Raw genomic sequence first — 11,505 nt, 5'->3', positions numbered from 1 at the left:
AGAAGAAGATTAGACAATGTCTAATAAAAAAATGCAAAGAGAATTCATAGATATGTTGCAATGCTGGGAATCATAGAATATCAGGGTTGGACCTCAGGAGGTCATCTAGTCCAGCCCCTGCTCAAAGCAGGACCAATCCCCAACTAAATCAGGGAACAATCTGCTGTTTGTGACTCTAACATACACTATAAGGGCCTGAAAGCATATTAAGATGTCACCTATTTTCAAACCATCACACAATGTAATTACAAGCTTTTCCAAGCTTCTTGCCACTCCAGACTAGCTGCCAAAACCAGAATTCCTCCTTCTCTGGGTTTTGAGGTGGCATTACACAGAGGTGCTTTCCAGTAGCTGTAGGCTCAAGCCTCTAACTTAGTGCACTAGTGTGACTGTGGCAAGCTGGCCTTAAGGGCGAGTAGATGCAGAGTCGGCTTGAGTACAGAGAAACAGCAAGAGAAATGCCTAATCAATTAGAGTAGTTCAAAGGATTCAGGAACACAGCAGCAATTTAGCTTAACTTCATATCAGAGCAGTCATTTCTTCTGCACCAGGCTAGTGACAGACCAAAACACTTGGGACATCTGCACCCCAGAACTCCAGGATCCTTCCCCAGCTCCCTTCAAGAATCCTCATAAGGGACACCCACACCCCTGGTCTCTAGGGCAGGGCCAGGCCTGGGGATGCCCCCAAACACGCTCCCCTCCCAGCTCCTAGGGGCCCTTCCAGCCTCTAGACAGGACCACCCCCCACAGATCTCGCTCCACCCCCACCTCACGGGGCAGGACCACCCCCCACAGATCTCGCTCCACCCCAGGGGATCGCAGTGACCTGGGGGCCGCCCCGGCCGGACGTCTCGCAGCCGCTGCCGCCGCGGGGGCGTAACTGCCCGGCCAGGCGGCCGGTCCAGCCGGCGTTGTGCGGGCACGCCCGGGGTCCATGCCGCAGGGGACCGCGGGGGCTGGCTCTCGGTTCTCGGCGCGAGCGCTCGGCCTCCGGCCGGTAAAGCAGCCGCCGCGAGGGCAGACATACCGGCTCGCCCGCACGACTACCGCACTGCGCGGAAGCCCGAGCGCTGCGCCAATCCTACCAGGATACACTTTAACCCTATGATGACGCACTCAGCCATAGCCCTAAAGGTGCCACTCTCAACGCTACATGCCCTTGCAGCCTTAGCCAAGTGCACTGAGATGGTACCCCGCCATGCCGTGCATATCAGTCAGTCAACCCTAGCATTTCCGCATCTAAACGAGCGCAAACAAAAATTTTAGCCAATCAGCGTCAATTTTCCTTCGCGTACGCGGCCCGATCACTGCACAGTGGAACTCCGAGGGGTGCAACAAGACACACGTTTTGCGTAAGAGACAGGCACAGTCAATGTCCGCCGAGTGCCCGCATTTAATAAGCCAGCCCTCCCGGCCTGGCCCCCGCCGGGCCTACCCGGGGGAGGTCGCTGAGCGGGGCTGTGGTAAGGGGGGTATCACACCACCTTGCTCCACACTCCGGCCCTACGCAGCCTCGGCGTGCTGCCCCGGCGCCGCCGGGAGCAGCGAGGGCGGTGACCGCCGGCGGGGCGGGCGGCGGTCACGTGGGGCGGGGCGAGCAGGGTCCTCCCCCCGGGGGCAAACGGCGCTTCCGTGTGTTGGGGGTGGCGGGAGCGGGGGGGACCCGCCGGCTTGGGCCGAGAGATGAACTACATGCGGCACCGCCAGCCTCATCCAGGAAATCGACAGTGCGTGCCGTCCGGTAGGGCGGCTGCTCCTTGGCCGCGGATCCTCTCTCTCGGTCCGCTATGCCCCCCCCCCCCGGGCTGGCCAGACAGGCCTCGCTGCAGCCCCAACGCCCCCGACCCGCCCGGCGGCCCCACCCGGCCCTGGCCCTGCAGGTCCCGTTGCAGCCCCCCCGACCCGCTAGAGCCCCGGGACTAGCATCCCCGCTGCCGTATCCTCCTACCCCCGCGGGTCCCGCTGCGGGTCCCGCTGCAGCTCCCGGGCTCTGTAGCTTCACGTCCTTTTTTGAAAAAGGCTCCAGGTTGCAAAATTATCTTGAGACGGAGGGAGACCCCTCGGCTCCTCCCTGGAGCGCTGCCCTCAGCCAGAGCGAGCTGGGCTGGCTTGGGGGTACGGGCTTCGCTGTCTCTCTCTCGGGTTGACTCCCCTTCCCCCATTGCTCTCACTATAACGGAGTTCTCTCATTAGCCCGGCTCGCCTGTCAGTTCAGGTTAATAATGATCATCTCAGCGCTAACTGAGCAGCCTGAGTCTCCCGTTCTTTTGGGAAATCCCCGTATTTCCCCTTCTCTCCGCTGCTACGCTCCATCTCACCTTGACTCCCTTTCTGTGGTGCTGTGTGTAGTTTGTGAAGGGCTTCAGCATCCTCCAGGGTGCCGGTTACTTCGTAAATGTATATTTTAAATCATCTCCTGGTGTTGGTGTTTCCAAATCTCTAATACTGTGACTTTGCAGAGAGTCTTGATATCTTCATTTCAGATCTGGGTGGCACTTACAAACAAATGGCCTGGTTTTTCAGCAGTCTGTCACCTGCAGGCAGTTCCCCTTGATTTCAGTGGCAGCTGCATATGCCCAGCATCTCAGGAAATCTGGCTAGAAAAGCTATTATGAAGTCTTCAGAGCAGAACCCTTTTTGTTGTCTCTCCATACAGCATGCAGCATGATGAGGCACAGATCCATGACAGGCTCTGAAGCACTACCGCAATATGACTAATGCTATTTAACGCTGATTAAAACATTCTTGTTCGGCATTTTAATTGCTCTCTTTTGAATTTGGCCTTTGTATTGATTGTAACCAGTGCTTCATATTTTCTATAACCGTTAATGCTAATTTAACATCTCTTCCAGAAAAACATTTGGTCCTCCTTCGAGATGGTAGAACACTGATAGGATATTTACGAAGCATCGATCAGTTTGGTATGTGATCACATGGCCTCACTCTTAGTCCGAGCCCTCTCTGCCTCATTCCGTCCCATTATGTACATCTTTAATGATATTTCTTAATGTCTACTTTACTATAAATCCACTGTTTAAAATTGTCTAGTAGACAGTGCTGAAAGCTAGTATTCCATGTGTGATGCATGTGCGTCACAAGCCTTTGACATGTGACAAATAGAAACATTCTTGGAAAAGTTACATTTGCCAAACCCAGTCCAGGAGGTGTGGAGGGAGGTGAGGAATGCCCATTGTTTTTAATCAGCATTGGCTTCCATGGAGAAGCTTGCTGACTGACTTAAAAGCAGCTATTATTCTAAGTGCTGTAGAGGGAAAAGAGAGGAAATTTCACTGTGTGTGTTTGACTTTTAATTCTCCCTGCGTGCTCAGATATTTTCCAGCTGTATGGCATGTGGCCACCCCTTCTCGATCGCAAAGACATGCATCTTGCATCAGAATTTGATAGCTCTGAAAATGCTTCTAGCTTTCAGGTTGTCTGTCTGTTAAAATGTTTTATTGTTTCAAGAGTTTCTTAGCTTACCGCTAGGGGGAGCCAGACACCTCCCAAACGGTGCTTTAAGCATGGAGAGGAGCTAAGTGCACATAGTTTTCACCAGCATCATAAATATTTATCTACCCAATGATACTGTTGGCAGGAAAGAGGGAATGCCTTGGATGGGGCTCTTGGTGTACATTTTTTTGGGGGAAGAGAACTTATAAAGATAATAACTTAATAAGGATTGGGAATAATCCATGGGTTCCAGCATTGTGTAAACAGTAGAAGCTACAATGGTTATGAGTCTGGGCTGTATATCCAGCTGATGTCAGAAATTTAGCTGTGCTGCGGACTCTTTGGATACATCTACACTGCAATTTAAGCCCCGGGTTAGTGGGACTCAAGTCAGCTGACCTGTGTTAGGGAACCCTGAGTTTGTGTCTACATTGTATTTTAACCTCATGTTAAGATGTTTCTAACCCATGCTCTGGCATCCACCTGCAGACCCGAATCAAAGTAACAGTGTCCCAGAGTCCCTAGTGCCCCTCTTTCCCCCTCCCCCACCCCAGATGTGTCTGCTCTAGCCCTAGAACCATGGGGCACTATGAGAAAAGTTTACTGCCCACCCTGCATGGTACTAGGAAGGAGCTCGCTTTGCAAAAGGCTTGATCAATTCGCTCTCTGTTGCAAGCCCCAGAGGCTCTCTAACAGTATACTTGGAGATCAGAAGAGAATGGGTTAACGCTGAGTCCTGAACCGCTAGCATTTGCAAAGCATAGGGGCAGGGCCGGTGCAACCATTTAGGCGGACTAGGCGGTTGCCTAGGGCACCGAGATTTGGGGGTGCCAAAAAGCGCCCCCAAATTTTTTTTAAATGGTTCAGCAGCTGCTGCTGCTAGGACAGAGAGGGAGTCTGAGCTGCTGCCATGGCAGCTGGCATCCCAGAGTGTCCCCTGGGTCAGGGTGCCGCCGGAAGGGGAGGCAGGCAGCTCCCGTGGAGCTGCCGCAGTGGTGCCTGCGCTGGTCCACGGCTCAGATGGAGCTGCCACAGTCGTGTCTGCGGATGGTCGGCTGCTTGCGCGGCTCCGGTGGACTGCCCGCAGGCACACCGGACCCTCCTCAGGCACCACTGCGGCAGCTCCACCGGAGCCGCGGGACCAGCATGCAGGGCGGTGAAATTGCCGTCTGCCTAGGGCGCTCAAAACCCTAGCGCCGGTCCTGCGTAGGGGCTTTCCTTTTCAATAGAGTGGATTGCAGATTGTTGGGATAGAGGACTAAGGAAGTTGTCCTATGGAATTGTGGGATACTTCCAGCTGACTCCTGAGACCCACGTCAAGTGGTGCTGCATCTACTCTGCAAAGCAATAGCGTTCGGATCCTGGTGCTTTAAGCAAGGTAACCACTGTGGTACTTCAGCTTTCCAGTAATAGGAGCGGTATAACAGGATCTATGCTACCTTGCCCATGTGTAGACCAAGCTATATGACATGGCTGTGACAGATTTTAATCCGTGTGTAGATGGAAAATACAGGGTGTAGCCATCTCTTACCTCGGGCAGATTCCTAGGCTAAAATATGGTTCTCTGATACTATAACGGGCTCTTCGGTCACAGAAGCAAGGGAAAAGATATGGTATAAAATGGTTCTGCCCCAACCCTCCCCACACCTGGATATTTTTGCAGTGTGGACAGGGCTTTTAGCAACATTGGTTTAGAATGAGTTTAGAGCCAACTGAGTGCTACAGCATGGGACAGGAGGTGACTCCTGGAGGTGGGGTGGGGTGGGATGGGATGCACACTGCTGAGATGACATCTCGCACCATGCCCATTCCTGCTTTGCTAGGCTTGTGAGTCAAGAGCTTTTTGGGGTGTTGTGCCTGATCTTTAAAGTCCTGAATGAGCTAGGTCCATGCTGTCCCCCACATCCAGCCCTGGCAGAGAGAATTGACAGGTGTGATGCAGCTGGAGTGGCTCCCAAGGTGGAACTCTTTGGGGTAGGGGGCTGGGCAGTCTCTGTGGAAGGCTGCAGAGTTTTCTGCCAATGGAGATCAAGATGAGTCTGTCTCACTACTTTGAAGATGCAGTGCAAGATCTGTAGGTCTGCCTAGCAGTGGCAAAGCACTGTGTAGATTAGCTGGGGAGGATCTTTATCCTCACTTCACTGAAACACACAGGGCACATGACTCACCCAAAGGCTCTGCCAGAGCCGGGACCTCTTGGCTTCCACCCCTGCGTCACTCTCCAAGCTGGGCTGCTACAGATAGGATGTGGAAGGCAACTGGCCAAGTTGACCCTGCTTGTGTGTTTGGCTGAAATGAGGGAGTGGTGGAGAGTTTGTTTTTAAATTTTGGATAGAATTCAGTGCCAGCCTTGGTTACGTGTACAGAGCCTGATCCTTCTGTTGACATAAATGGAGCATGATCACCCAAATGGTGCTTAGTTAGAGTGATGGCTGTTAATGATACGTAGCAATCCATAATCAAAAGGATGGGCAGAGCCAGGGATTAGGAATGCATAGGTTGAGAGGGTGCTATGATAAAATGTAATTTCAAAGAGCAACCAGGAGAACATTTTACTGCAAGATCTCTGAGCAAAAGCAGTGAAACAGAAAATCTCCGCTTCAGTTAAAGACACAGTGACTTAATTGTAAACAGCAAGTTTGGATCTGAGTTTCCTGTTTCATTTGTTTCCTGTGTGATCTTGTTGGGTGTAATAGATGCATAAACTAGAATAGTAGTGCTGATTTCTTGTCACATGCCTGTCATGAACAGTATTGCACATTTCCTCAATTCCAAACAATCAAGGCTTAAAAGCACTGATGCGTGTAAGTGGTGTGACTTGAAGTCTGAATTTAAACCTTGTTTGTGTTATGGTTTTTAAATAAGTGTGTGTACTCCTCATGGTTAAAAGCTGGCATTATAAACATTCTTATCAGCATAATCTTTCCCCTTGAATTTATACGCATGGTGGTGTCTGGTTTTCTTCAGGATAAGCTAGTTTTAAGATTTAGCTTACCAGATACTGGATTTTATATATGCAGCATTTGGTTGGTAATAAAAAAAACAAAAAACAACCCTTTAATAAACTATGGTTAAGTTAAAAGAACATGTCAAGATGTTCTTACTTTCTATGGTTTGTTAAAGCTTCTTTTAAAAATTGGCTAATATATCGTCCCTTATTGATATCTATCTATCTATATATTTTGGCCTGCTTTTAATTGGCAAATGCTGACCTCTTTTCTCTTTCTGTGGATGTTGACTGAACAATTTTATTGAGTCTAGGACAACTGCAATTTAAATAGCCACTTAAGATGAAACATCTTGCTCTTTGCCCCAGAATCAACAGTTGAGTCAGTACTGCTCCAGGGACCGTGTGACATTTAATTGCTGCTGCAGATGGAGTACAGTGTTTGTTTTCTTACGGCTTGTACAAACCCCAGTGTCTTCAACTTTACAGCAATCCGTAGATCTACCAATTAAAATATCGAGACTTTGCAACGGTTTTCCCTTTTGGATTCTGACTGACTTCCGTCACATTTCACCCTGAAAATGTGGAGATGAAGTTCAGTATTTCAGGAAAAGTAGGATTAGGATGGGAAACCTCCAGTCAAGACACATGTCATAGTTTTAGAAAGTGGAGCCAGTGACTAGCTTCCCTCGTGACTAGTGCCCTGTGTGGTGCTGTACTGCTTGTGGTGCCATGCTCTTGGTTGGACTTCACTACATGAAACTTGTGCTCATTAAAGAGCCATGATGCTTCTTGTAAGAGTAGGTCTTGAGCCCAGAGCCTTGGCGGCCTATTTCAGTTCCCTTGCAGTGGGGTCTGGTGCCTAACCCAAGGGACTGGATGTCAGGTGACCTGCATTCTGTTCCTGTTTCTGCCACTGACGCTTCCCTTCCCTGTGCCTTTCTCCTCCCAGCCCTTGTCTTGTCTATCAAGGTCTCATGCACACATGAAAGTAAATTCAGATTAAAGTAGGATGTGAATTTAAAGCAGATTAACTATTCCTGATTAACTCTGTGTGGACACTTTTATTCTGGAGTATGATTAGCTAATTCTGATAGTGTGTCCTTTTATGGAGTTAATCAAGAAGAAATCCCCGTGTAGATAAGACTTAGTCTGTAAGCTTTTCAGGGCAGCGACAGCCTCCATTCTGTCTGGACAGTACCTAGCCCAGTGGAGCTCCCATCTCAGGTGGGGCCTCTAGGTGCTATGCAGTACTGCAAATAGATGCAGTATTGTGCTAAATCGGTTCCACCCCAGCAACAACTGCACTGAAGTGGTGAGTGAAACTCAACTGCCCTTTGCTGAAATGCTCAGAGATCCTGGATGCTACCAAAGCATGAGTATTAGGGCAGCTTTGCAGTGCATTTGCAGCCCCTCTGCTTTGGGTTGGGACTACAACGCTGTAGCCTCATTCAGACAAAGTCACAAAGGAGTCTGTTTTCTTCCTCCCTTGAAAACTGCAGCAAACTTGGTGTTACACCAGACGGTGGAGCGCATTCACGTGGGCAAAAAATATGGCGACATCCCTCGAGGCATCTTTGTTGTGCGAGGCGAGAACGTTGTCCTGCTGGGGGAAATAGTAAGTAAGCCTCTCATCTGTCACTTTGCTGGAGCGCGGGCTCCCTTGCTGCCCAGGAGTGTAGTCTCAGTTACTCTGAGCAGCGTTGCCAACAAACCTGACGCTGGAGCCAGGTCTCATCAACAGTTGGCAGTGTGCGGGTCCCTTCTGTATCAGTGATGATATATGTGTGCTGTGAAATGGTCACACGATGCCAGAGAACTGAGCACTGCGGGAATTATGTAACCCTTTACCCTGGCTCATGGAATGTGCTGTTACATAGGCAAAAGGGCCAACCCTGCGATCAAGGGTCCTGAGCTTTTCTCCCTTCAGTACTGTAATGAGCAACATGGTGCCTTCCTCTAGCTGCTCGGGAGGAGGAGCGTAGGGCAAAGATTTTGGTGCAGGTTCATTTATCAGAGCCATGTGGGAAAGTGGACACCCACAGAACCTTTGAGACGTTTCCCACCAGCTCCAAGGGTAAAGTGAGCCTGCAGCACAGGATATGTTTGGGTAACTGAGTGCATGCAGAGGAATCTGCAGTGGTCTCAGCCTGAAGGCAGTATTCCAGGTGCAGCATGGTCAGTGCTATGCAGAGCAGCTGTCATCTCCCTCCCCCTTCCCCTCAAAAAAACCAACAAACTTGCATTTTTCCGGGTCAGATTTCCTTTTGCAGTTTCCCACATGCATCCTTGTCTTTATGGGTGTTTGCAACACCTCAGAGCTCTGCATTGCCTGTGATTTCAGGTTAGAGTCTTCAAGGAAACTTAAGGAGTAGGTGCCCAAATCCCATTGTAATTCATACGTACTCTTTACACTTTATGGTTTTCTCTAGTGAAATTTGGGCATTTAAAAATCAACATCCCAGAGCAGGGATGAAACATTGAGATGGCTCCTATCTACCCTCGGCATGGGGGGAGTTGGATGTATCCTAGGAGACAGATCCTGCCATGGCTCAGCTTCTCTGATAGAGCAGGCCAGTGAATCTATCAATGGGCAATGATAGGTTGTCCCATCCAGAAATATCTAGCAGGCCCTCTGGTGTCTGTGAGCACAAAGCCCTCTTCAGAGTCCATAGCATATGCCTAGGCATCCCTAAAGTGCAAATGTAAGATTTCTGTTCATACCCTTATGACTTTGATTAGACACGTCTTCCCTTCTCTCTGGTTTGGGTCTGCCCTGACTATTCAGAGTATCAACAAATCATACATCTGACCCTTCCCAGCCAGCGGCAGCCTTGAACAGTGTTGCTCCAACAATTTGCAGTCTGCAAAAGTGGAGCATGGATTGATTGTTTTCCCCTTTCCTGTGCTCCGTTCTAAGGAGACAGTGTCAGCTGCAGCATTTCCCCCTCCTTGGGAAATGTTCACCCCAGTACTAGGCACGCAGTAGGTCCTGCATCAAATGCCTTGAATTGAGAAGAGAGGGGTGAGTACTTGAGACATCCAGCAAGCCCAGTGGAATTCTTGGAGTGTGAGCAGATCCCGAGAGCTGTGACCTCAGCAATGACCCTTTCCTGGTTTTGTTATGAGAGCAGAACGTAATAGATTAATTGTGAAACTGCTAAGGACCAATTAAAACGAAACCTCAGTGATGTACCACATTGAGTGCACTGGGTTCATGCCCTCCAGCACAATGTTCATGCTGAGTGACAGTAGAGAGCTCCTGCTTCTCATGAACTGAATCCCTCCATCCCCTTTGGGATCACGTCTCCTCTCTGACATTAGGTGATTGTGTAAGCTAGGGAGTTGGGGCCGCAGGCTGCCGCTTCCCACAGCTCCGGGCTGTGTCTGCAGACGGTCAATGTAAACAAATGTCTCATGGCCCGCCAGCACGTTACCCTGATGGGCCACATGCTGAAGGTTGCTGGCTCCTGCTCTAGGGCAGTGCTGGAAATCCTGGGACTTATATCCTGTCCCATGCATCTGCATTGTGAAGTGCTGCTCATTGGAGGAGCTGCCTGTGACACATGAATTCTTGACACATGAATATGTTAATGTGCTGCTTGTGGTCCAGGTAGTGCTGTGTTAAGCTCTTTCTGTAATGTCACCAGTGGTCAGTGCAAGCAGAGCCACAGATCTCACTGCTAGCTCCCTCTTGGCAACCCTGAATGGTGCTTCTTTTGCAGGACCTGGAGAAGGAGAGTGACACGCCTTTGCAGCAGGTGTCGATCGAGGAGATCCTGGAGGAACAGCGAGTGGAACAGCAAGCCAAGCAGGAATCGGAGAAGCTAAAAGTGCAGGCACTTAAGGAGCGGGGTCTTTCAATCCCACGGGCAGACACTCTAGATGAGTATTAGGTGTTCTGCCCATCGGACAATTTGCTCTGTCCAAGCAAGCAGAGCGCTTTGCATTTAGACCACACTTGGCTAGAGGGTGTGTAGGTCTGTTTTGAAAGGCTGTTCTTTGTTTTTTGGTGTTTTTTTTTTTTTTTTTTTTTAATTTTGGGCTTATGTTTTCTGTGGCACAGATACACTATTAAAATCATGTTGTTTTCACAAAATCGTTGTTTATGAAGAATGAAGGTGTCTGACTAGCCTTTAATATACCCACATGCGATGGTGCAGTTTAAAGTGCAGTGCATGGAGAGAAACTTTTTTTTTTTTCTTCAAGTGATTTTTGGGGAAACTGTTCCTCAGCATGTAAATAAAACCTGGATCCTGACAATGTAATCAATACTGACCTGTAGTGGGATCTGCTTTTTCTGGGCTGTATCTATATGGAACAAACAGAACATGGTAGTGATCACAAATGGGATCTTATGCCCCCACCGCTCCCTTCTGAGCTACAGGGTTTCTCGTGTCAAAGTCCAGGGTGGGCTGAGAAACCAATGCAAATTGGAGCATGTTTCCTTCTGGCTTAGTGGAGGGGGTGGGGGTGGGAGTGGGAGTAGGGCACTTCCTGGTTTATCAGCAGAAAGCTGGAGCCTGTCTGTCTCTGACTGGGCCTTGCAAGTATGAACCACCCCTTCGTCATTAAATCAGTCTGTAACAGACAAGACAAGGAATCCACTAGCTCTCTGCATTAGCTCCCTCTAACCTGGCTCTGTGCGGTCTACCCTACTTTATTCTTCTTAACAAGAAACTGGAACAGGATTTGCTACATGATACACACCTACTATTCCTGTGCTGAACTGCTCAGGTGTGCCCACAGCAGGCACTAGAATGGGCTTGCAATGGCAGAGAAGACACCTGTCTTGATGCTGAATTGGCCAGAATGCTCTTAGATATCTCAGGCTGTATCACTCAGCATGTCAGTGATGTTACAAGACCTCATCCATCCTGCAGCGAATGGTAATTTGTCAGTAAGAGTAAGTTCTGCTGGGGGAAGCTTGTAAGGCTCTTCATTGTGATCTCCACAAAGGTAAATGGCTTGTGGTGCAGTGAAATGATCAGTTATTACCTCTCCCTTGAGCTGCTTCTCAGAGGCTTATGTGATCTTCCTCTGGAGGGGCGTTAGAGCCGGAAGGCTTATTTTATTCATGGAGGTAAATGTGTGATGCAAACTGAT

General features: G+C 49.4%; 1 protein-coding gene across 1 annotated transcript; it reads left to right on the top strand.

Annotated features, from left to right (window-relative positions):
* Positions 1–1,685: 1,685 nt before the first annotated feature.
* Positions 1,686–10,671, top strand: LSM1 (LSM1 homolog, mRNA degradation associated). The gene is given in 5 exon segments (XM_032774609.2): positions 1,686–1,696; positions 1,698–1,729; positions 2,855–2,923; positions 7,902–8,017; positions 10,125–10,671. Coding segments are annotated over 5 exon segments (399 nt in total). The 3' UTR covers positions 10,296–10,671.
* The last annotated feature ends 834 nt before the right edge of the window (positions 10,672–11,505 follow it).

Source organism: Chelonoidis abingdonii, chromosome 2 (genome assembly GCF_003597395.2).
Source record: "Chelonoidis abingdonii isolate Lonesome George chromosome 2, CheloAbing_2.0, whole genome shotgun sequence".
Taxonomy (NCBI): domain Eukaryota; kingdom Metazoa; phylum Chordata; order Testudines; family Testudinidae; genus Chelonoidis; species Chelonoidis abingdonii.
This window is presented reverse-complemented; position numbering and strand designations above follow the sequence as displayed.